The sequence below is a fragment of the Aythya marila genome, assembly GCF_965140915.1.
Source record: "Aythya marila genome assembly, chromosome: 8".
NCBI lineage: Eukaryota > Metazoa > Chordata > Aves > Anseriformes > Anatidae > Aythya > Aythya marila.
Genome location: NC_139049.1, coordinates 29,709,429 through 29,736,059, shown reverse-complemented (window position 1 = coordinate 29,736,059; position 26,631 = coordinate 29,709,429). Strand labels below are relative to the sequence as shown.

Here is a 26,631-nt window from a genome sequence, read left to right as displayed (position 1 = left end):
GAACAAGTTTGTTTATTAGTAAATTGACTTTGAAATCTTCAAAATAACTGCTAAACTTCGTCATACTCTGAAAGCTCACTGCAGTAATGCTAAACCGTAACCCTTGCTGTTAAAAAAAAAAAAAAAAAAAAAAAAAAAGATAGTTGAGTGAAAGAGCGAGGAAAAAAAAAAAAAAGAAGGGGAGAAAGAGAGAGAAACAATCCCATTTCGGTTTTTTGTTAGAGGACGGCATACTACATAGATCAGAGACTTTTCAAAAAATAAAAACCCCCACTGTACACAAAGCACAGGAAAATGTGAGGAAAAAAGGAAAAACCTAAAAGCAGCTTAGAATGTGTTAACTCTGCCATTCTGTCAGCTTAAAGAGTATTTTATGCTTGATCAACAGCTCTCTTTTATTATGCTTTTCTTTCATTCATTCAAGACATCAAAGACCAGAACCACCAGTGTACCTGATCTACCAGAAGAACTTGTAAGGGTGTTCTAAAGAAACGGGGGTATTGGGAGCCAGACACCCCTGCGGACAAGGCAGTTCAAAGAGAATATTTCAACAATGATTACATTTTGTAAATCTTTGTACGAAAGACAGCTTATTTCCTGCTTTTTCATGAAAAATAGATTCTATCCATTAAAGTGAGCCCACAGTATGAAAGTTACTTGAGATCTGAGGTACAGCAAGCGGATTAAGTGGATGGTGAGATGAAATCTTTGAGAGAGACGATGGCTTTCTGTGATATTTGTCGCTGCCATAAGGTTTTCTGACTGGGATAGAAACTTTTTTTTATTTTATTTGGAGTCTCGCTGGTGGCAGCGAAGACGTTTGCAAAAGCAAAATAAACCAAAATGAAACAGAAAGGAAAATCCTAACAAATAAAGGAACTAAGAAAACAAATGGCTGCAAAACCCTTTTGACATGTTTAAAAGAAAAAAAAATATATATTTGCCTTACTCCAAAAATCGCAGGCTAGCCATTTAAATCCCACAGATGACTCCAAAGTGCAGCACACAGAATCAAGCCAGCTGTTTACTTTGCAAAGCCCGTGGTGGTTTCTGCATTGATAAACTATATAACCTCACACACACAGAAGGGATTTTAGCTATGCCAGACCTCATTGCTCTGTCCTGGTCTCTTTATGCGCTGTCACAGAATAAAAATGATCCTAACACAAACCCTGAAATAATATCTTGCTCCAGAAAGGACATCTTTGTAGATATTTCCTGAGCAACTGCCAAAAAGATTTTTTTTTTTTTTCACCCATTCATCCTTTCAAAGTTTTGCTACAGACACAGCCAAAATTGTTTGGGAGTCACCAGAAATGACCCAAATATGTCCCACTGGCCAAAAGCAGCTGGGGGGAAGGTGCCCCCATGCCCAGTGGCCGTGCTGGCTGCGGGCAGAGCCTGGTGGTGGCTGCACCGTCCCCACCTCACCTGGGGCTGCTGGCGGGGCCGCGAGCTGCTCCTTGCCTCCCCTGTCTTGTGCAAGGGGAAGAGGAGATAGTGCACGTTTTATCAAAGGAGCCAATAAAGGCCTTAAAAGCTGCCCTGCGGTTTGCATTTGCTATTGTGATTTAAAAGTAAATACGCTGCGAAGGGATTTTAATTTCTGCACTCTTTCTGCCTCACTTTTGAGACTGCCCTGTATTTTATCCTCTAGCAGCACAGTTAAATTTACTCAGAAGTGCCAACAGTTCGACAGTTAAATCTCACTTATTTCTTCCCCTCCGTGAAATAAAGTGCACATCCGGACTGAGATCCGCTTATAACCTCACGCAAGGGGCTCCCACCAGAGCCCTCGGCACAGGCTGGGACGGCAAACGCGCCGTGCTGCCACTTTCCACCCTTCAGCGAGGAGGAACGAGCCGCTCGGGAGCCTCAGGGAGCCCGTTCCCCAAAACCCTCGCCCGCCGTCCCCCTGTCCCCACGCTGTGGTGGCCGGGGCCCCCTCCTCGCCCGGCGCCTCCGGACGCGGCACAAAGCCTGGAGCCCCCCAGGCCCGCAGCTCCCGGCCCCTCACGGCCGCCCGCTGCCCGGCCCCGCTCCGGCAGCGCGTTCGCAAGTTCAAGTTCAGGTTTAAGCGAAATAAAACGCTCCTCGGGAGTCTATAGCCAGCCCTCATTTACATGTGATCCCTCTGAACTTCGCCTGCGCCAGCGCGCCCTGTTTCCAGGGCCCGCCGAAGGAATGTTTTACAGTTAGAGCCCGCAGTGCTTTCTCAGGCATTTTAGACCCAGAGGCCCAAGTTTCAAGCTGCAGCATTAAAAGTTTCCACAGAGCTACTGCAGAGAGAGGGAGGAAGGAGGGGGGCAGGGAAATGAGGAGAACAATATCGTCTTAATTGTCTCTATATAGCTCCACAGTTAAAGTATTACTTTTTAAAGGGACATAATTTATTCTAGCGGCACGGTGTTATAACAACCAGTACATACTTTCACCGCGGCGTAACCCGCTCCATTCTTCATTGTGCTCTCTGGTTTTGTTGCTTTTGCAGAACTCCTTGTTACCGAGTCCCCCCATACTGTACTTACAGTTTTATTCAATTTAAGCCAGTTCCTGCAGTCCTCAGGCAAGCGAAACTCTCCCGAAGCCTCAGGAGTTTTGCCTGCATCAGGACTGCAAAAATAATCTCCCCACAACCACCATTTCCCCCGAAAATTTCTGTACTTTTATTGCTTTAGACAATCAGGGAAAGTCATCCAAAAAAAATCAACCCCCGGCCTGGGCCTCCCAAGCTCCATTTGCAGCGAGGCAGCCTGAGCACGCGCACGCACACACACAGACACAGGCACACAGACACAGACACACGGACACACAGACAGACAGACGGACAGACAGACACACTGCCCCCAGCCCCTGCCTGCTGCAGGGAGCTGCCTGCATGGGGTGGCCCGGGAGACAGGGCTGAGCCGCTGCGAAGGCTCCGTTTTTGGGATAGTTTTGGGGCACAAAGGGGAGTTTTGAGCTGTTTTTCTGGCTTGCCTTGCGAGTCCTATTAGAGCAAGAGGAAAGCGCGGGGAGGGGAATTAATAACCCGAGCTGGAGGGAGAGAGAGAGTGCTCCGCACCAGGCTCCGAAATCCTCCCAAAAGCCTTCGGTGCCTGGTCTCTGCCCGGCACCGAATGTCTGTGGGTGAAGCAGACAAATGAGCAGTCACGCCGTGCTGCCGGGAAGGCAAAGGCAGCACGAGCGAGCCGATAAAGGCAGGGAAGGAATAGGGGGGATGCCCGGGCAAGGGGCAGCGAGGCAGTAGGGACGGGGCTGTGTGGACTGACAGACAGCCTGGGGGCTGGGGACAGGGGATTTGAGGCAACGGGACGTTGTCTGAGGTGGGCAGTGAAATTGGAGAGACCTCAGGAAGGGAAGAGGGACCAGGATTTCTGCAGGTCCTAGGTGTGCTGGGCAAGGAGACCCAAACCATCCCCAAATTAACATGGCCAGGAATAGGGGCATGAGGGAAAGTCTGGAGTTTTTGCCACATTGACCTTAAAATTAGACACTGAGCTGGAGGAATAACAAATCAATTCAGCAATGAACCCCCCCCACCCCCCCTTCCCAAATCTCCCCTTACAAAAAAAGAAAACCGAGAGGGCATTGAGCTGAGCAACAACAACAAAAAAGCCTCCTGAATGCGAGAACTTTTGATGTCTGCATTTCTCCTGATGCTTTGTACCTCGCTAAACTGAACAAACTGCTCCGAGGAAAGTTCAAGGCCGTGCACAATCCTCAGGACCGGGTGTGCAGCGGCGGCGATGCCGGGGCTTCTCACGTTACACAGCGGTGACCTGGTGGCCAGGGACAGGACGTGGTGGCCCAGCAGCCCTGTCCAGCTCCGTGCGAGCCAGCGGGGTGGGGACGACACAGGATCTGGGTGACCGGGGCTCGGAAAGGACGCAGATAACTCCGTTATCTGCCTCCAAGCGAGGGGGGGGGCGTATGAGACGTGGCTGGCGAAAGGGAGTTGGGTCTCGGCCTAGCGGGGAGCGATTTTCACACATACTGCGAGATGCCAGTGAGAGTCCTGGTGGAGTGTAAAGTCATTAAGTGAGATGAAATTAAACAATTTAGTTACTTCTGCTTCATCATATTTCTGCAGTATGGCGGGCAGAATGGATTGCTACTAATGATCAAATTTAGTAGTACTAATTAAACTATCTCAATTTAATTAATACTAACAGAGAAAACAGACAAAATTACTAATGTAAACCTTGAACTTAAAATCAAAAGGTGCCTCTTCGCTTTTATGAGTCACTGAATGTGGGGCTTTTCTCTGAAAATAGACTGTAGAAGTGGCTCTTTGTACTCAGTAAGTAAGCTGCTCCATTGTGCTGAGAACTGCGGCTCTCCCCCTATATATATATATTTTAAATGTTACTACTTTTACTCCTCATATTCCTGAAAAGCCTCCAGCCACTGCAGGAGGACCCGAGCTCTGTTTTGACTCACACAGCATCAACCGAAGTGATAAAGCAGCTACAGTTCCTGGGACGGATTCTGCCCTCATCACTGCTGTTACCAGCACAAAGAGTTTATAAAGTGCCTGTGGAGCCTCCCCTCTTACCAGGAACAAACTGGGCAAAACGTAACCTGTCGTGTACTTTCAGATAGAGCTGATGAGACCAGTAAATTGGGGAAATACCCAAATTAAACCCGTCTCTACATCAAGGAATATTCTTTTAGATTCACTGAGAGATTCTACCTGCAGCCACAAAATGAAAATTTTAGAGATACATGATTACCGCAGTTCAAGCCTTCCCTCTATGAAGTGATTGTGAATTTTAACCCTTATCACATTTACTTGAAAAAGACTAGATTTACTCTATTGTGCATAGCTAGAAGCAAAATATAAATACAATCAAACAAAAAGATTATTGTATTTCTAAAACAAACTCTTGCCAATAGCAAATCTTCCATCTCCTGCTCTCATCAACTTCAATGAATGTACAGTCGGGTCCAATACCATAGATTTACAGATGTGATCTTTAACCCAAAAGACTACAAGAAAGTACTTTAAAAAAAAAAAAAAAAAAAAGAGAGAGAGAGAGAGACAGAGCCAAACAATAAATGTTATGTGTAAAAATATTCCTGAAAAATCTCAAAACTCATTGTTTAGCACATGCAAGGATGAATGGAAAAAAAATCCCACATGCAAATCTATTGCCACGCTTAAAAAGATGGAGTTATAGCAAATGCACAAAAGGGTATCAAGGGTATCTAAAGTTGTATTAAGTTGCTCCAAGCAATGCAGAAATTTTTGTGTTCAGTCTGCATTTTATTGGTAGTGATTTTTGTTAGTTTTATCTCATAACTAAAATTACATTTGACTGACTTCTGAAATGTATTTACCTGCATCTCTTCATGTGTAATAACTAGATGTAAGAGTTGGTTCATGTGAGTGAAGATGCCAAAAAAAAATATGATTACACCGTCAATACTGTTTTCAAGACTGGATATTAATAATCAAAGTAACTAAAGGCTACATAGTTCAGCCAACAAGATATGTTCAGGTGTAGCCTCATGATTTCTTAGTATTATTTTTTTTTTAAAAAAGATCTTTTTTATTGGATTAAACTTTTCCAGTGCCACCTCTGTTCAAGTAGAATATGCTATAAAAACAACTACCTAAAAAAACAATACGCTTAGCTCTTCTGAACTGGTCACACTAAAACCAGGTAAAACTTGAAAGCTAAATCTTGGCACACTTAGTAATCCTCACTAAGAACAGACATCTTTGTTAAATTTAAAATATAAACAGGTTTTAATAAAATTACACTAACTTTGCCATATCATTTTGCTCTACTCCTTTTGAAGCCCAAATCTTTCTCTGCATGCTTTTCACATTTGTCTAGGATGGTCCAGCACTAGGACCAGTGATGCTCGCTGTCTTGCAAACATGAGATCTGCTGCAAACTGGAGAGTCCTTCTCCAGTAAGAAATTGCTTCTTGTGTTTTGGGCCCTTCTTACGGAACTTCCTATTAATTTCAGAGCAAGATAGTCTACTTTGTAAGGTGTTCACTTCTGAAGCTTGTTTATTCCTTGACCTGTCTGTTAAGACCGTTAAGCAACGGTGGTTCTTAGAACAGAAGAAACTTAATGCCTACCCACTGGAAGCTTGTAGGGACCGTGGCCTTTAATTTTTGACCTTCACTGTACATTGTGGTCCTAATCCTTTGACTGCAGAATTGTTAAAAAGTATATATGGCAGTTGGCAAAAATCTTAATGTTCCAGTAAATGCAAAAGCCATAAATTCAGCTGCTGACCTTTTCCATCCAGGTCACATGTGACACCTACTGGAGTTTGTCAGGCTGTGTGGAATTTATAGAGCTCATATAGGTATCAGCTGCGAAAGCTGAACTTTCATGAAATGTCTTTCAAAGGCACTTCTAAAACCCTTGTAAAAAGTCAGTATGTCTTTTTTTAAGGGTATACATTCTACATGGATTTTAAAAGGTCTCACCATGCCATCTCTGCAAATCTTCAACACTCATGAAACTTCAGCTCTTAAATTAATACTCTTTACAAAATAGAGAAATCAGGCCAGGCATGTAATTACTGTGATTACCAACTTCTATCAGCCCTTCTCCAAGCCTGCAGAATACCCTAAAGGTCTACACACTTTTTTCTTTCTCACGAGCACCTCTCCGCCTCTCCTGGAAATCAATTGTATTGATGGTGTATTGTCAGTCAAAGAAATATGATTTGATAGTACCCTAAAGCAGTTGCAAAAGAAGGGAAGGAATACAAAACCTACTCAAGTCCACACCGTGAGTGTGAGATCAATGTTTTCAATAATACGTTTGCCGCCATGTAGCACCCTAACTGTCGCAATTAATAATGTAGAAGGAACTGATTAACTTAAGTAAAGTGCCCTCCGCTGTGTAAACACATAAAGATCTATAGGGCAAAAGAGGAAAGAAAGAACAAAACGTCATTTTTATATTTTATGTGGACACATTCTTGCTTTCCATTCTGCTCTTGTAACAATTACTGTACTAGCCACTCTGACAGAGTCAATAAATCGATCCGGGACCTGATGCAGCACTGAGGCAGACTAATCCAATACAGCATTATCTGCAATGGAGGCTGGGGGCGGGCGTGGGGTGGCAGGAAATCAGCTAAGTCAAGTAAAAGCAGTAAGAGGTACGTAACTATAATCTGGCTTTATATTTGTACGTTTGGTCTGTGTGTGTACATACGCATGTGAGTATCTGAGGAAATGTGTAACTCTGCAGAAGGAAAGCACGTGGTCACAGGAGCGTGTGGTTCAGCGAGGACCTGCACCCCATCCAATTAATGAGCTGGGCAGCGTGGCTGATGGCACACAGCCACAAGGTGTACAACCTGGCTGTGCTTTGAGCATCCTGGATTTGAAAGAACCGATGTGTGTCTCCCCCACCACACAAAGGTCAAAACCTGCTCCCGTCTTGGAGCATGACCTCCACTACAGCAGCAAGCCACTACAGCCACTTGGCCACCGACAAACAAATCTGGGAGTCCCCTGCCACGCACTCCGTACCTGTGAACAGAGGAACTGTCATTTTTGTCAGACTAAATGGTCACTGGGGCCTGGTATTGTGTCTCTGACAGTGGCTACACTCCTCTTCCGAGCAAGATGCAAGAGTTCCCTACGGAGGAGACAGGCCAAAATGATTTGGCCGGAGGGGAAGCTTCTTCCCACCCCATGCAGTAAGTGGTAGGCCTTGTAAATACATGTTAGTGGGGAATAGGAGACTGAAAAAATAAGACAGTTTCCTGCTGAATGGAAAAAAGAAAACTGTTTTTTTGGCAGAAGTTCTTCAAGAAGGAGAACATAGGCCATTGTTATTATGAAGACTTTTCAATGAAAATGCAGAAAATCATTGCCTTTTAGAGTAATTGTTTAGCTAAAGAAAGGTTACACAGCTTGTAGAGAATTTAGTAAGAAATTAAATCTCTCCAGCTCATTCATCATATTTCTGCATTTGCCAACTCTTCCCACCAGGCCCACACTTACTTCTTCTCTCTCTTCTCCCCTACTGTGGAGCATAAGTAATGGCCATAAAACCCACAGAAAGGGTGCCTTACGCACAGGCTTCCTGTTTATTGTAAAGAGGGGAAAAATGCAGTAAGTTTAATAGCTTAGTTTGGGAAATTCGTCTATGTCCATTGTAAATAATTGCATGCTATATCTATTGGAAATAGGATGCTTAGTGTTAGTTTCCAAAAAAAAAACAAAGTCTGAACCGCTCACTGGAGCCTGCAAGGAGGAGGAAGAAAAAGCAGAGGAAAAAGGATCACCCCTGCCGAGGAGTAACCCAGGCATTTCTGAACTGATTGGGCTCCAGCCCACTTTGAAGATAAGGCCACATGATGGTACTAAGTCTTCTATGAACCTTTACCTTTATAGTGCAACATGTGCTTTCTTCCTGAGGCATACTGTTCTCCGCTGCTTTTTAAGAACTGATTTGAGAGTGAAATTTCATACTGCCCCTCTGCGCGAGAGCTCAATTAAATGGGCTTTGTGCACTGAGCTGAACAGACATTGAAGGGAATGGGAATTGGGAAGTGACCCTGATTTCTGGTCACCTTTGTATCTCCTCTCTGTGGAGCACACACCGGACTGTCATTAGCAGCTGTGATCAGAGCAGCACGTTCACACTCGTGCAGCACTGGGGACTTGTGGCTACAGAGCTATTATGTGATCAGGGGCACATCAAGAGCACCATGACTGCATGCGGGCTCTTTGCTCCCATCATGGTGGAACCATCTCAATTTTAACTCAGCAAAGGATTCAGCCCACATTTCCTCAACTAATTTCCACAAAAGAGAAAAGTGAGTTTAATACGGCTAAACACAAAGCAAAGGCAGAATCTGAAATCTTTCAGCTTCCCAGGGTCTGAGGCCTGTTGGTGCTTGATAGAGACTGACACTGCTTTCGCTGTGCTCACACTTTTAGACCTGTGTCACCTTTTTAAAGCCATCTCCAGACCACCCTCAGGGTCAGACCTCTACAGCTGCTTGGAGGGTAAAAGGTGAAAGACAGCACCAGCACTCAGGTCATGTATCAGTAGCGTGGTGCCACTGGTTCTGCAGCAGGACGGTTTTTGATCAGGCACTGTAACTTCCAGTGGTCACGGTAGGGCTTAAGCCCACAAGAACCCATCCTCCTTCAGTGCCCTTCAGCCCAGGCAATTGGTGTAAGCTGTGGTCACACATACAACTTTCTCCTCACATGCCCAACTGTTCTTTATGTTTCTGTCTCTGATCTCCATTTTGGGTCTCTCCTTTCATATATATGACAAATCTCTAGTAGGAAAGCAATCCACAAGGGCATAGGGCCCACGGACGACCTGGAGCAATCTAAAACTCTGATGCTGCTTCGGACACTGCAGCTCTGCTGGGAGAGCAAATTTCTGTTCTCCACCCAGGTCAGACGTCATTCCTGTGCTCAAATCACCTTCTGAAGCTGCCACTACATTCACTGCTATGGGCCAAGAAAAGGCGAGGGGTAATTAAGGCCCTGCTTAAAAGTGCTTTGTAGTTTACGTTTCTTCCAAAGCCACACGTGCTTGCCTAGTGAGGTTACCTTATGGAATATGTAGTCCTCGGGGGACTGAGCTGATTAAAACAAATGCTTCTAAATTAGTGTTCTTCATCTTCATTCATGCTCAAACACAAGTGGTGCTTTCAGCCCTCGGGATAAGTGTTCCTATCCAGGGGAGGAACAGTCACCTGAGCAACAAGTAGCGCTGGCCTGGCTTATAAATAGTCCTGCTCAGAACCCCCAAAATAAAAGGCCTGATCTTGTTCCTGCGGCCTCTCATGTTCTCTGCACGTCCCCTGCCATGTACAAACCGCACACACCCCTTGCACTTCTGGACACGAACTGCTTGGTGCAGTGAAGCGGTGGCTCAGCTGTTAGCACACGGCAGCAATACCACGAAATCCTGACCTTGCCCTTCCTCCCCGCGGGCCAGCAGGTGCTACGTGTCTGCCCAGAGCAATTCCTGGGCTCTGGGAAACGGGAGACAGAGGGAAGGGTGCAGAGGCAGAAAAGGACAGGCAGCTTGTGGTACTCATTAATAAAGCCCATCAACACGAGCTGTGCACGAGGCTGGCAGCTCGGCATCCCTTTCTGACAGTGCAAAGGGCAGGGCGCCGTGGCAGAGGTTCAGCGAGAAGCAAAAAAAGGAAAATCCCCGCGAAGCAAAGCACATGTTTTATTTGTCAAAAAGGAAAATGTGTGCACTGGTTTCTTTCTTCCATAGGGTGGCAATGGAACCTGGGCACAGAACAGCCGTGCAGTTTTCAGCCGCAGGAGCGGTAGCTCTGGAGGAGCTGCATTAGCTTCCCACTCGAGGTGCTGACTTTGATCTATGAATCCTCCACCGTTTCGGCCCTTGCTACCTGCGAGGCTGCCTCCCTGCCTCCCCCCTGCCCGCGCCGCCTCCAGCCGCAGCGAGGGGCATCACCTGCACCGCATTCCTCCGAATTAAGTGTCTAGGCAGTGCGGACTGGCTGTTATCGCAGAAGGACCATCTACTCTGGAATTTGCCTCCCTCCCTTGCCTGACAGAGCTCACATCTGCTAACCTACAGGACACGGCATAAAGCTCATTTTTTTTCCCCGCGTGCCCTTTGTTTTAAAGTGCTGCCAGTGAAAAATCGCAGGTTGCAGTTTGTTTTCTAAAAGGATTATGGGGAAGTAAAACAGTCTTTCCCTTGTCCCCAGAAAAGAAAGTAATTGCACAATTAGATTTGTATATGCACCTGAGGCATGAGGTGGCTTTTTTAGAGATAAAGAAAAGCTTGAAAAAAAGAAGCTACAAAGATACCAGTGTCTAATTCAGGAAATGCAGAGAACAGGAGCAGATCTAGAGAAGTTATTTCCTTACACTATCAACACAGCATCCCTTTTGCTGAACTTCAGTGATTTCCCCCTAACTTAATAGGGCAGCATTACTCTTCAGAGAAGTGTTTCCGTACCTGGTCATTTTAAGGCTATAAGGCAAAAGGGGGGCTGGGGCTGTTCTTCCGAGCTTGCTGTTGTTCACACTGGTAGTTTTCCCAAATAGCAAAACTTGTTTATTTTTTTTTCTTTATTTTTTTTTTTTCTTATACTTTATTGTGGTGTGCTAGGTAAAGTTATGGGCTTTTTGTTTTAATTGTTTCCATTAGAAAGGATTAGTTCTGTCTAGAGCGCTACTGTGGCTGGGTGGCTGTAGGGCCCCATCAGGGGAAGTCTGAGCAGACAAGACCTTGGCTTCCTTGGCTCTAGCTCTGAGATCCTGCAAAGGCAGAATTAGGAAGAGCTGCTACTTCTGTTCTTCTAGCAAATAGTTTTATCCTTTCCTAGAGAAATGTATGGGAATATTTTTTATTTTTTTTCATGCTTAACTAAGTTTTAGAAACCAACTGGGATGAATCTGATATAAAGTATGTTTACATTAGAGAGGGGTTTTTCCTGAAGCAGCTGGTCAAGAGGGTATACGATGCATTTTCTTTCTTAAGCAGAGCAGAAAAGCATTCAGTTTCTTACAGGTGGTAAAGCAGTTGATCCTCTGCCTAGGTGGCTGCAGTGGGAGGCAGTGTTTGTTCCGTGCATCCCAGTAACCTCACCCTGCAGGGCACACAGCTCCCGTCAGGTAGGAGGGATTGGATGCAATAGGCATGTGTTGCTCGGGAGCTGTTTTTAGCATCCCAAGTACAATTTCCAGGAAGATGTAGAGTAAGTAGGTGGCAAACAGGACTCAGTCTAGTAAACGATGTTTAGTGGAAGTGGAGCTGCAGCACACAGAGTACTTATAATCCCTAGAGGAATTTCATAGTACAGAGCAAAGTGAGGGCATTAGAGATTGACCAGCACCGTTTAGAGCAGCGAGTGACAGCACAAACCAGTTACCAAGAGCAGGTTTCTAGTTTAGTGTTACTTGCTGCGCAAGCTGTGAGCACGTATCCTGTGTTACACAATTGCTTTTATCGCTTGGTTAGGGAAAAAAGAAAAACAACAAACTCAGACCCCTTTATTCTCTATTAGTGTTGTTGATACTGATAGGTTAGTCCCTAATTAATGTGATGGTACTTTCCCATTCCTCTACTGCTCTCCTTATTACAAGTCCCTGGCAATACAAGAGGCAGATCTATTACTTAGTCATGAGGCATCTAGACCAGCTTGCTTTTGAAACTAAAGCCTGTGTACCCCAGGCATACTGTATTTCTGATTTGCATATGGAAAAGGCAGTTAAAAAGCTGATGCCCCCATATTGCTTGCAAGTCAAGTAGCAAAAGTAAATGATTTATCAAGCAAAGGTTACAACACCTGTGCCTTTATGTCAACATACACGGAGGATGCCAAGTCAAGTGTTTCTTCTAATAGCTCAAACAGAAATTTAGATTCAAACAACCCCCCAGATAGGACAATTATGTGGTGAGCCACCGGAGCAGCAGAGTGACGGAGCGGGTGAGCAAAGGCAGCATCTGAAAAAGCAAACCAACTGAAAAGTTTTGAAGTGGCTAAGAACTGGCAAACCCGACAGCCCTTTTGGGGCTTTCATTACTGAATCAGAACTACTGACTTAAATCAGTTTATTTCCTGGTCTCCTGTGTCACGAAGATGTAGTCTGGCTACAACATTTGTTGATACAGCCTTTCTCTAAGTAAAATATTATATAAATGGTAAAAAATTCCTTTAAGGGATTATGTTTGAAGCAATCTGACATAAATTAGGACATGCTTCTAATGGAAATGTCTACTGCTAATTTTTATAATGCCCATTAAGAAAGGCATGTACTGGTTTGGGTTGTTTAAAAACAGCACAGGACAGAACGATCCTTGCTCAAACCCTGCCATGCTGTTGTACATTTGTCTGCGATTTTATTCCAATGTTCTGTGAAAGCCCGCGAATGCCCATGTATGGGAAATGGGACTTCTGCACAACGCCACTGCCACATCCCCGCGCACAGACGCGCCTTTGCAGCACTTTAAGTCTAATAACCACAATGTATAACTGGTGCCTGTAGTCAAACGACCCACCAACTGAAAGAGAAAATCAGAGCAACCAAATCGCTGATCATAAAAAAAGTCTTTTTTTTTTTTTTTTTTTGATTGCAGCAGTAAGGAGTTGTTTAACCCTTATATTTTAGCTACCAGCTTGATTTTCAGAAGCCTTCAGTGTTCACTGCTTCCTCTTGTCTAAGGAAGCCGTGTGTCCTGACTGTTCGTGGTCCTCAGGACCCATATCTTATCCCGAGTCTGAATGTGCTATAAAAATCCTGATGGAAAGCAGCCATCCCAGCTGCTTTTAATAACACAGTCTTATTTGTTTTTATATTTTCATTTTGAAAATATCCTAAGTGATCTTCCTAATTTATACACTAATGTCCTGCAAAAAAATTACAAAAGCACGTCTTTGTTTAGAGGAATGCTAAGTAAATCCCAAATCATTGCAGTTCGTATTTTTACCTCACTCCTATGATTTAAAACATGGTCAACTTCAGAGTTGTTTCATGAATAAGTAGTGAGCTTTACTGATAAATTATATATTTAGTATCAAGTGGGTTGTGGTGGTGTAATGATGTATAGAAGCACGGAGATGCAGCTGGAGTCAGAGACTGGAAGTCAGTCTCCTTACCCACTGCAGCATGTTTGACTTTAATTGAAAGCCATGCTCCAGTATTGTTTTTCACTGTACAGCATTGTTATTCACTACACTGCATTACATAGAAGCACTTAAAGTAAGGCTAGAGCACTTTAAAATGATTTAAGTCATAAATAAGGAGGATAAAAGTTTACAGTCAACAAACTTATCTGGGAAACCTAGGCTGCGGGATGCAAATAAGTTTAGAATATTTTGGAGACTTAATACTGTTGTGTCTTACTACATAATCAATTTACCAACTAGTTGTTTTTCAAGTCTTTTGGAAAAGGTAATGTAGCATTCTCCAAAGGGTTTCAAGTTTCCTGAGCTATGAAGAAAAAGACCAAATGCTTAAGGACTTTAACAGTATACCTTAACATTCCCATTTCCTGCTTTCAGTGTATTTGTGTGCATTTCAGTTGTTTCCGCGATGACTGGAGAAATATGATTTAAATGTGAAGGCACATTAAAACTTGTCACGTAAATGAACCAAATAAAGGAAGAGGCCTGAAAAGTGGGGGTGCAGGTTGCATTTTGTTAATGTGTAAAAAAAAAATCAGAACCTGATGAGTTAAAACCCTGCTCTGCACTGCTGGTGTACTTTCTGTGACCCTATTTAATGCAGAGAAGGTTTGAGATCCGATGCAGTTTAACCTGTGCTGTCGAAAGAGCTATAAACTAAAGCCCCTAACAAATTGTACACAAAGAAGAGATAGCAAGAAAACACATTGTGTTCACAGGCATCTGGCTGCTGCCCTGTAAACTGAAAATCTTTGGTAATGAGTGACGTGTGTGTTTCACTGACAGCATAGGTGCTGGAGCTGTCACGAGGAAGAGTCCGTCTTCATGGATACACTGGACTGTGGCAAGTGCCAGCCAGGAATCTGCACACTAATTGTGCAGATGCATATAACTGATTTGAAAGAACTTATAAGAGCTAGAAGTAGTACTCTGCAGTTTGTTAGTTACTTAAATTATTACTTTTTAGTCATCCCAGCCAGCTAAGAACAAAATTACAAATATTTCTCGATGTTAGCCTTTGAAAGAATTGTAATGTAGTTAAGCAATCACTTAAAACTACAAACAAAAGTTGTCCTAAAACACTACTGCTACTCACTTCTTTATACCTTCTCCCCCATGATAACGTGATATTAAGCATAGACTTAATTTTTTCAACATCTGGCTCAAATTAGCTGCTAACAAAACTGCCAACAACTATTTTCTTAATCGACCCTGGGAATTTGATACAGCTTGGAAAAAGCACATTTAAACCTTGTCCTTCTCCTAAAGAAACACAAATGTTTACTTGAGCTTCTGATTCGACCATAGCAGGTCTATGAATTCAGTTAACCCAGCTTTATAGGCCTGCCTCAACTGGACTTTTTTCTCTTTGTGTAGGGAAACAGATGTGCTTGCAATTACAAAATCGCCTGCTCGCTCAAAACCCACCATGCAAGCAGCCAACCAGGAATTCGAGTCTATTTCTTTATGTGGAAGTCCTTGGCAAAATCTCCCGTTGGATTCGGCGGGGGACTAAGGTGCACTGTTACCTGATGGGTCTCTCTCAGCTCCTTTTGCGTTTGCAATTAAATGCAACTGCCTAGGGTACGGCTTGGAGTCAAAGTCTGAAAACTCAGTCCCAGGGGAACAAAATGTGCACTAGAAGCAATATCTTAGAAAGCAAGAGAGATCTTTCCAGTTACGAAAGCAGCGTTATTACTACGTAAGCCCAAAAAAACACAACAGACAAACAAACTGCAAGTGACATTTCACTGTAGTTACTGAGACCATGTGGGTGAAGTGACAGCGGCAATGCAGCTGGCTCCGGAGGGACACGTTAGAGTACACTGAAGAAGAAGAGGCTGCAGGCATACAGAGAAGTCGAAAGCGGCCCACCTGAGTCTGTTGAGGGATATTTACAAAGCTTGGATCCCGTGGTCCAACACTGACGAATCGGTTTGCGGGGGAGGTGCTGGGTGTCGAGTAGGCTGTGAAGGGAAGGGACACATGCGTTGAGGAAGCGGCACTAGATTGCACACGAACAACACCAAAACACACTGTCTCAGAGCCACCTAAGCAGATGTTTAACATAGAAATGTGCAAAACGTTTTAGAGAGCGAGAGTTTGGTTTTAGACACTGGAGAGGCTTGGTCCTAGTGGTGGGGTATAGACGTGTAGGGAGCTGGGCTGCTGGGAGCTGGCTGCTGGCACAACAAGGCAATGCCATGCGTTGGGAGAAAGGTGCTCAGCTGCTCTGTGCCGTTCCCCATCTCAGAGACCTGCTGCAGGCCTCTGGGTGCTGTGACAGACAGTACAAGAGACCTGTATAGCTCCTGGTATTGCACATATCCTTGGCTATTATTACCCCGGGACGTGTGGTATTGCTGGCTCTAATGGGATTTGTACAGCAGCAAATGTACTGAGGAGTTTATTAACAGAATCGGACCCCTAGTTCGTGCTAATCCAGCATTCCCTCTCAATACAAAGTTTTGTTTTTCATACTGCTGTGGTCTGCACTCTCTAAAATGTTCACTTGATGTGTTTGACAAACTAGGAAGATCCTTTCGGTAAAAAATTAATGGGTTGCAGTTTCACTGGGGTGGTAAGTGCAATCAGTCTGAAGGCTGGAGCTGCCTTTAAAAACTGGAATGGCTCCCATAAATGTAAAGCTATTAAATGCAATGCAAGCCAAGAACCCAGATTACTTCCAAACTTGAAGTACTTTAATGATTTTGTTGTTGCATTATATTCTCCACTGCAACCGTACACAATGCCACGTACTTCCAAATTCAAAAGCTTTCAATGCATTTTCAGTCTTCCTCTCATTTGAGAATCCCCCCTGCAATCTTCACCTTTGTGCAGTTTTTGCACATTCAGATCTAAATTCAAATAACCTGAATAGATGCCTTAATACAAACAGTGATTCTGTCTATTTTAAATATATTTATGGGAATGCATTCTGCTGAATAAAATCCCCAGACAATCTAGCTATCCAATGAAGAGACAAAAAACAATGTTAAAAGGAAAGTTACTTGCCAAATTCCAGTCAGGCTAAATATAATGTTCAGGCCTCAACGTTACAGAAAAATAAAGTGAGTTAAGAGTCAGAGAAGACACTGAGTTGTCTGAGTAGATGAAGCCTGTTGCCTTTCTTAAGGCAAAATGTTTGGTGAGGAGGCATTACATTGGAGGAGTCTTTGGCTTAAATACATGGAATCAAACCAATGGTCCATCTCATCCAGAGTCCTCTCTCTTGCAGGGACCATAAGCAGATGCATAATCACATAATTTATTTTTCCATAGTCTTTCCTACTCTCTGAGTATTCTCAGCTGAGGGATAGCCCTGTACTTAACAGCCTGCAAGGGATTTCTCACTGGTGCAAACTTTTTTTTTTTTTTTTTCTGCCCGTACAAACTTTTTGCATCCCACAAAACCCTTTGGTGAGGAGTTCCCAAGTCTACAGGAATGCAGAAGTGCATCCTTCCCTTTGCTCTCTATCTGAATCTGACAAACATTCCTGATGCCTTTTTCTTACAATTAAGTGAGACAGCTTCTCTTTCTCACACAGCATTCCCCTGAAGTCACCCCAGGAACTGCATATCTTCATTTCTTTCTGATCTGAGGGGAGATAAGGCACTCCTAACTTCTAAGAATGAAATCTTCCCAGTTGTTTCTGGTGAGGTGAGCTTTTCTTTCAAAAACACTTTGCTAGTACTTGCAAAAATCATGCAAGGAACACCTGTCCATCACAAAGATTTAAAGGAATTTTTAAGTGCATGAATTGAGCTTTCCAAGATGATTTTACAAACTGCAGTGCAGCGTGCAGAGTAGAGTACAAACAGCTACGTTGGCTGCTATTCCTATCTTCAAATCAAGGAAGAAGTGAACTGAGTAGATTTGGTGAGATGTTCTCCTTGCCTTTTTACTGTCTTCATTTGCTTAATAATTCAAAGAAGCCACAGATTTGCAAATGATACATCTCTGTTACTGGTATCACGTATAAAGATTTTTTTTGCACTGTTTTATAGTGAGATTTTTTTTTTTTTAATTTAACTACTGAACCCTACGTTGTACAAGAATAAAAATTCCTTCTACAGTTGGGATAATTAACTAAAAGCTCAGACAGTTTTGGTTCTTTTGGTCTACTTTTAGGGAACAAAATGAGTGGAGAGGCCATGTAATCCCTTGGAGAAGGTAAGTTCCACTCAGAGGGGAAGGAACTCAAGATCTTGTTTACAGTTCCCTGTTGGCAGATACTTATGCTGTTATATTTGGTAGAAAATCAAAGGGAAACCATCAGAACACTGTCTTAAATGTCTTCTGTGTTCAAACAGATTCTGAAGCATTTCAAAAACTGTGTAATCTGTACAAAAGTCCCCTCAAACCTTTCTGGGTGAATTACTGTGTATACCTTTCTTCCGTAATGCTCCAAACTATGTTTAACTTACTTTCTGAAAATATTCGGATGTCAGCTTGGTATTTCCTTAAGGGCATATAACTGCATTGCTAGAGCCAAGAAGTGAAGAGCACCAAAGCTACAGGGAGTGTGTGTGCAGAGCAGGCTTTACACCAGACTCTCCCAAGATGCTAATCCCACTTTGCTGTAAAATGCCATGAGATGTTTGAGGGTTGTAACCGGCCATTTTGGCTCAGAATAGTAAATTGACACGGGATACATATTAGCAGTGACTCCTGTTCCAGCACAGGAAACTTTGTTCCAAAGGAGAGCAACACCAAGTACTGCTCAGAGGATCATCAACATGGTTTCTTGCCAATTCTTAGTGTCCTCATATATACACCCTTGAATGACATCGGGGTGGGATTCCTGGAAGTCCTACCACTTATGATCTCTGCCCTCTGTTCTGAGATTAGGGTGGTGCAAACCACTCACGATGTTAATTTACAGTTTACTTGCATTAAGTTTTAGTATACATAGGTATGCTAGACCTGCCATGGGATCTACACACTCCTTTTTATGAACAGGAAAAGCCAAAGCATGGAAGGGAACAGAAGCTAGGTCTCTAAGGCAGATCTCCTGATCTTTATCAGCTTTGCTCTATGGGAATTGCATAGAACTAGAGTACTTTGCACTAGCTGACAGCTGGCCCGCTGGGCTTGCACAGGAACATCTTCCTGCCCAGCCTAGTCTTTCTGCTACTGGAATTCACTAAGGGTTGTTTGCAACATCATAGCCCATAGCCAAGGAAATGAATGTGATGCCACAAATTTGCTATGATGCTTCACTTCAGGAACAAGCAAAACAGGAGCTGGCAGGGAAAGAACATTTGCTCACACAGACAGCTTTGATATTTAGCCAAAATGGCAAGAAATTGTATGAAAGACAAGACAAACAAACAGTTTTGGAATGTCATGTATTTTAAAATTGTCAGCAGTAGCAGAATGTTAATTTAAAATATACTTTCCTGAAATAATATCTATTAAGTATAGGAGTATTTTAGTTATCAGTTCTGGATTGAAAATAAAAAACTTTTGGTTGATAAAGATAATCTGGATGAGCAATAATCTAGTGTACCACTAGTTCTCTCTTTTATAGACCAAATCAACAAGTACATGTGCTTGATAGGAAAAGCTGTACTTTTTTTTTCAGAGGACTCGAAGTCAGTTTAGCAAGAGAATTAACTGGAGGAACACGGTGCAATACAGCAGTTCCTACCACAATGCACTCTGCAGCTGAGTATCTTAGAGAGAACCGCAAATTCTAACAAATTAAATGATATAGTCATCACCCTCTATTTTATGGAAGGGGAAAGGAGAGAACAGAAAGCTGAAATGGCTTGCCCAGAGGGTGCTTAGTCAATGCATAGCAGAGAAGGCAAGAGAAATCCAATCTGATTATGAATCCAGCATTGCAGCCACCAGATCATCCTTCTCATCCTGACACAAATGCTGTTTAACACGAAAAATCCTTTGTGCAAGAGGACATTAACCGATAACAATCTTGCCCAACAAGGGAAAATAGCTGTTTTCCCCCATGCAGAGTTGTAAACCTGAGAAAATAACATTTAGTCAGAAAATGCTTTTTAGAAATGATGGTGTACAGGATGACAATATCTTAGACTCTGCATCTGAATGAAGGCCACAGATTCTAACACTCAGATTCAGCTATGATAGTGATAAAGTCCAACCGGCATGTAGTGGAGGTGGTGTTTTCTTTGGGCAATGAGATATTAAGCCCAGAAAACTGTCTAGTTTGACAAAAATATTGTTTTGTGTTTGTTATGGGTTACCACCAGAACAAAATTGAGACAAGATCTGAAATAAGATAGCAATTTTGGGGCTGTGTCTGATATCAAGGATGTGTTCTATTGAAAGGTCTTTTTATGGAGGAAAAATGAACCCTCCTAAACTTCATGGATCCCATCTCCATTGTGTCATCTCACTGAGCAAAATGCTGGCTTTCCAAAGGGATAGGATCTGCAGCTGAAATTTTCAACTCCCAGAGCATGCCTGGCCACCCAGTAGTGGCAAATCCTCAGGGTGCATCTCCAGGGGCTCTTCCTTCCTTGGACAGCACTAATGTTCATGTTTTGGTTAATGTCACAGCTGGAGAGTTTCACTATTGCTCTGAGAATCATTAACCACCTTGTTGTGATTTTTAGCTCTTGTTCCCAGGAGGCCACGCTGTATTGAACAGCTGCTCCTGGCTCCTGCACCCCTCAGGAGGGCCATATTCCAATTTTTGGTAGGGCCGTAACTGCATTTTGTTTCTGCAGAGGGCTTTCTGCTCGACCAAAAAAGGGAAGGAGAATGGAGCAAATGCCAACCCCTTTCACTCCATTTCCTTGGGGGGGTGAGAGGGGGGCTCATTCTCCTCCACACAGCTAAGGAGAGAGTCTGGCCAAACTCTAACATCACTCCTGTCTTTGTTGCATAAGTGACTTTCCAATATCCTAAAGCTCTGCAGGGCAGTCAGCCATAACCCAGCGACACTCCCCGAAACGGTGCACTCAAGCAGTTCGTCGCCATGGAGGGTACCTTTTTGTGCAGCTTTTATGAAACTCTGGTGAATCTGCACTTGCTATTTGAAGGCTAATATTTAGTTAAGAAAAAAATAAACACTGACACAAATGGGAGGCTGGTACTCACTGACATACCAAATGATGTCCAGTGGACCCTCCTGGTAAACTTTCTCTGAAAGGCTAGGAACCTCACTTTGTCTTCCTCTTTATGTGGCCAGCCACTTCCCCTGGCTTTAGTATATATGTGATTTCTTTCTTAGAAAGCATTCCCTACAATCTACTTTTCTGTAAAATTTGTCCCTAAATTAAATTATATGCTTCTTTACAACTCAATTCACTGTTATTCAAAACCCTTGTTTCTTACCAAAAGGAAGATGCATGCTTGAATATGTACAGAGCTATATGTTTAGATATCAGCGTAGCTAATTAACAAACAGTAATTATTTTCCTAATCTTTTGTTTAAATACCATTAACTAGCTGCTCTTGAGAAACCTCGATTCCCAATTAATGTGGCAGCTGTCTGCTGAACACTCAGCCACAGTGACCAGCCGGAGCCGATACCGATCGGTGGTGTTCTGCTAACTTCAGTGGACAAATGCCAAGTGTGATGCCAGCTGAGAATCAGGCCAAACACGCATTTAGCTTGTTTACATGATCACGGTATCACAAAATATAAGTATTAAGATTACTGCTGAAATGATGTTGGGAATTTTTTTCGTTTAGATACCACACGCTGCCAGTAAACTGAGTCACAACTGTGATGACACATATACATTGACCTAGTTTCGTTTTTCCCAGTTCTGAAGACCAGGAAATAGTAAGGCATTGCTGACTGTATTCACTGATAACTATGACTAAACATTAACCTTTTAGATTCCACTGCTGAATCTTATTGATAGGACTTAAAAGATGGTATCTCCCGTCAGAAAGCATCAAAACTTCCTGATAGCACAAGTGTTGGGCTTAGGTCAGAAAGAGAAGTGGAGGGGAGGGAATGAATCAACTTCTTGGTTCAACAAAAATTTGCTGATCAATTCTAGAAGTTCTAATTCTAGAAGATCACATTCACAATCTTACCAGACTGTCTCATACTAAAACCCAGTTTAATACCTAAGCAAGCTGGAGCATCTTGCTTAGTTTGCAGTTGTGTACTTTCACATAGCAGAAGGAGATGCAAAACTCTAAGAACTACCAGATTTTAAAAATGCCCGATGGAACCTGTGCAAATCTCCTGAACAGTATATAAAGATTTAGAAGTTTTCGGCTTCACATGTTCTGAATAGCCAATACCTCTTTGACCATCAAGCAGCGGTTGCATATAGCATTTAAATAATAAGCTTGAAAAGCACACAAAGGGATTTGCTCTTTCGATTAGATTGATTTTTGTTTGTGGATGTTATTTGGACTCCCTTCACTGTGGAACAAGTCCCCTGCAGTTGCCATTAAAGCATTGAAAGCTTCCCTTTTGTTTTTAAATGTCAGTTTGAGCATAGCTTCATTAAATCATTTCACAATTAACTCCCTGAACATCCAGACTTTTTTAAAGCATCAAGCCCAGCTGAATCGCATTTGTTTCCCAGCAGAGTGAGTCCAAAGTGGTATCCCCAAGTGTGTATCCAGGAATTTGTATATTTGACTTGTGGCTACACAAAATACATATGGGAGCCGTGTGGGTGGTGGAGAGAGGATGAAAGCTTTCTCCCTGGGCCTAAGAAATACCATAGCTTCTTGCCCAAAACGCAGGGCTCGGGAACCAAGTAATACGGGAAAGACGTCTGGGTTAATCTAAGAAGACTTATTCCCAAAAGAACTATAAATGAAGAGAACTCAAAAGGGTTGTTAGTTTAGCCCAGTATGTATAAGCAGCGATGCTTTCTGTGAGGCTATCTGTCTGACGTCCATGCAGTATCTATCCTCAAAAGCCTGTCCTGAGATACCAAACTGCCTCCTCATGACAGCACAGAAGATCCCAAAGGTCCCAGGTCTGTGTCAAAACTTAGCTACTGGCCTTGCTTTCTCTTATACGTAGGTATGTGAAATGCCATCAAAATTATAAATAAAGCTGTAACCTTCGGCTAACTCTCATTAATATAAAACACGCTAAGAATTTTGTCAATCCTATACAGATCAGAGCTCTCCTATGTCCTCAGAACTAATCCAGTCCTAATTTCTGACCAGGAGATACACGATGAAGCAGCACATTGTGCACTGCTGGTAGCCCTTGGTTCCCGCTGCATCTATACTTACTTGGAGAAGTGGGAGAGGTGGCCCCTCCTTCTGTTGATGTAGTTGGAGGTTTTGTGTCTGGCACTGGCAGAGGCACAGGCCTAGCCATTGGTGGCGGAGGTGGTGGTGGCAACATTGGGGTAGGAAGGAATGGATTGTGCACCTTGCCTTGGCTGCTACCATTGGGCTGCCAAAAAACAAGCAAACAGACAAAAATTATACTAAAAACCAGCTATTAGGAACCTCCGGTAATAACAGTCCAGTTTCAAACTATGTCCACTATATTTACAATTACTTTAAAAAAAAAAAGAGGTGGCAAAGAAAGTGCTGTGTCTAATTCTCCATTGGTTTCAAGGAATTTTGTTTCAAGCCCTGTGAATCTTGTGAAACTAAAGAAATTCTCATTTTTAAACATTTATCCTACTGCAACTGGTCTGGGTTGCTCTGGATTAAATTCTACCATTCTTTACATTTCCTGCAGCCACTAACTCATGCTCAGTGAGAGTTTAAGCAGTATTTTCAATCCCTTGCAAGTCCCAGATTCGTGACTCTGCTATACCCTTAGGATATCAGTGCCTCGGACTTGAGTGTAAATTTCTTAAAGATACTGCTCATTAAAAGAAAAAATAAGCATTTCTGGTGGTCTTAAAAGTCATGCTGATATCTTATTACAGGAAAAATGAATGAGTATATATTAAAGTAACTACACTCCCACATCCTTTTTCAGTTAGCAATGGTGTAGCTCAGCTTAGTTGCCATTACAATTCTGTGGAGAAACAGCTGAACTTAGAGCTGCTTCATTTTGCACATTAGGAAAAATACCCCCATATATTTAGTCTGGGATGTGGTCAGTCACAGGTGGAATAGGCCTAGCTACACAGGTGTTGTCTTTCAGTTAATCACCAGAAAAACCTGTCCATGAGTAAAAGCATTTTCAAGTATCACTAATTCAAGAAACAGGCTTAAAAAACAATGTCCCCTTCCCCCTTCCAACTTGTTAAGTTTACATTTTAATACAGCCTGGACACTTGAAAACCATACAGAGAGATGCCAAAAGCCATCATAAAGAGAAAATAGGACAGCCTGTGAATCAGGTGTTCCATTTTAGTGACAAAAATGATGAGATCACTTTCGACAGCACTCTACAAATTGATCTCACTGCAGTTCTTCTGGCAATGAGCATTCGCTTTTCCATTGATGATTAAAGCTCAGCTTTAAATAGAGATCCATATTCTAAGTACTGCTAAAGAAAATAATATTTTAATTCCTGTTAGGGTTTCCATTAGCCTGAATTACTGGGGACAAAATACTCATACTGGCAAACACTTGGGACCTTATTTTCATTTCACCTGCTTTGGCACTGACAAAAAGCCTTAAAGTCGTGTAGGTGCAAATCACACTTGTGCTAGAGCAAAAATGGTTTAGGGCATAAATAAGACTCAAATTCATCTGCATTTAACTTAACAGCACTCCCACCGACTTCAAAGACTGCAGTTACTAGTGTTTGCAGTAAGAAGCAATCCTTTAGGGATATTTATTTTTCCAACATCCAGTACCATTAATAAACTAATATATTAGTGACATCTCTCAAACACTATCTTGTCTCACAATTAGGTCCTTTTCCTGCCAAGAAGACCCCTGCTGTATGTTCATTGTGAGTGTGCTAACAGTTCATAATGCTGAATGGTTTGGGATAAATTAAGCAAATGAATACTCAAGGAAAAAGAAAAGCACTATATTGATTTGTTGTCTAGACATAAATGTATCTGCTAACATATTGCAGACATTATTCAAAGCCAGTACTGGCTGGAATAAGTAGAGCCGTTTTTTCTGCTAGGGAAAGGAAAGCACTGAGGACAATATAGCTTATTAAATAAGTGTAATAAATTAGATGCTAATAATTAAACTAATTCTCATTAACACTTTCAATCGTATGTATGTCAGGAAAGAAACAGTAATTTTGCCAGTTATTACTTCATTGGCTGGAAAAAGTTACAGGCATTACATTTCATGAAATATTCAGAGCATTATTTTAGATATGATTTACATAAAATTTATAAATTCTGTATTTGACCGGAATGCTATTTCAATAATAGCAATATGATTCACTTTATTTGATTAAAAAAAATGAAAATGGTTATTTGAAGCTTTGGAACTCTGCTTAATTTTTCATAGAGATAAGGGGAAAAGATAACTGCTTACAGAAATAACAAACCATAATAAACTGTACTTTTAACATCTTGAGTTCAAGTACTGGTCAACTTGATCTAAAGTGCTATAAGGCAGTATTTTTTTTTTTAATGAACTTAGCTGATCTGAAACATCTGTTTCTCACCCTCCCTTTTCCTGCTCCTTCCCCCCCGCTCTCCCCTGAACTTCAAAAATAATTAATAAAAATTATTCTGCCTTCATATTTTGTTAACCCTCGTTCTACTAGGGTTACAATGCATGCAGCAAAGTCATTTGTGGAGGGACCCAAAAGGTCACTGTATCACTGCCTTCTCTGACAGTTTAAGCTGATTTCACCACAATGTGGTTGAGTGGTTTTTTGGGGAGGTTTTTGTTGGTTTTTTAAATATTTTTGCAAAAGCAGCATTTTTTTTTCCTTCCAACCACTATTCAAGGTGTGTTCCTGTGAGCAACATGCTGTTAAAATAATCCCATAAGCCCATGGTTAATTTTACATAGGACAAACACTTCTGAAGAAATAAAAACAGCTTCCTTACATTTAGGAACCCCACCTGTCCAGCCTGCTGACCAGCGTCGGGGCAGACAAGTTGGACAAACTCTTTCAGAGTCTCCTGAGGATGATAGCGGATTGCTGGGTGTGAGAAGTATGGCCCAGGCTGTTGAATAATGGGTGATGTTGGAAAATGAAGAGTCGATGGTGTTGCATGTGGACTTGCTATAGGAAAGAAAACAAAGAAGTTATATAGAGTTTTGCCTTTGGAAAAGAAAACAGTTTAAATCTACTGTAGTTTTAGTCTTTTTTTAACTGTACAGTATTGTTTATACATCTGATCTTCACAATTAATATATTAGACCACATTGTGTCCTACACTCACTTCATCTAGATCGTGAAAGCAAATGGAGCTAGACATTTAAAAGGATTTTCTCTGTTTTCAGTGGACATGTATAAAGGAATCAGCAGGCCTTTGTGAAGCAAAAACTATTCATCACCTTAAGAGCAGCCCTGATCAATCAGGCAATAAAAAATGTATTTGGGAAATTAGGGTTGATTTAATTGACATTTCGTGTAGCTTGGATTTGCACATATGAATCCATTTTATATTGTACTATAAATGGCTGGTAATTTAAAGATGCACTAACACTCCTTGTTGTTGGTTTTTTTCTACCTCGGTTTAGGAACATTTATTTTAAGTAATCTGTTTTCATCTAATGAACATGCACAAAGTGGCAAGATCGTTTTGAAAATTACATTTACATTTCTCCTGAATAATGTTAGGCTCAAATCTTCAACAAGCCTCCTGCTTGCATTCACGGATAGTGTTTAATTTGGTGAATTTATAGGCCAACGAGCCGGCTGTGAAAAAGATAGCTGGAAATGTGCTGGAGTGAAGGTGTAAAGGTGTAATGCACACAAGCTCATTGGCAATGACAAATTTTACCTCAGTCGATTCCAGCAGTACTATAAGTGCAGCTGAAGACAGACTTATGCTCTCCTACATTCCGTGACACCTTTGCCATTCAAGATGGATTGGGCTGGACCCTTGTTAGCTCAGGGTACTTTCCACTGTTAGTTGTCACCGTGAGGTAGCCAACTGCTGCCATTCGCAGTGCTACGTATTC

The 26,631-nt window shown here is 42.3% G+C and overlaps 1 protein-coding gene across 8 annotated transcripts in view; it reads right to left on the bottom strand.

Annotated features, from left to right (window-relative positions):
* The window catches only part of NFIA (nuclear factor I A), a 245,802-nt gene that overhangs the window by 9,441 nt on the left and 209,730 nt on the right, over positions 1–26,631 (bottom strand). For 5 of the 8 annotated variants that reach the window (XM_082766228.1, XM_082766232.1, XM_082766233.1 and 2 more), the window contains 3 exons: positions 25,548–25,726; positions 22,843–23,008; positions 15,510–15,601 (listed from right to left, as the gene is read on the bottom strand). In XM_082766228.1, the coding sequence (XP_082622354.1) occupies positions 15,510–15,601; positions 22,843–23,008; positions 25,548–25,726 (437 nt within the window). The remainder of the gene's footprint in view (positions 1–15,509; positions 15,602–22,842; positions 23,009–25,547; positions 25,727–26,631) is intronic. The other 3 variants (XM_082766230.1, XM_082766234.1, XM_082766229.1) reach the window with 2 other exon arrangements.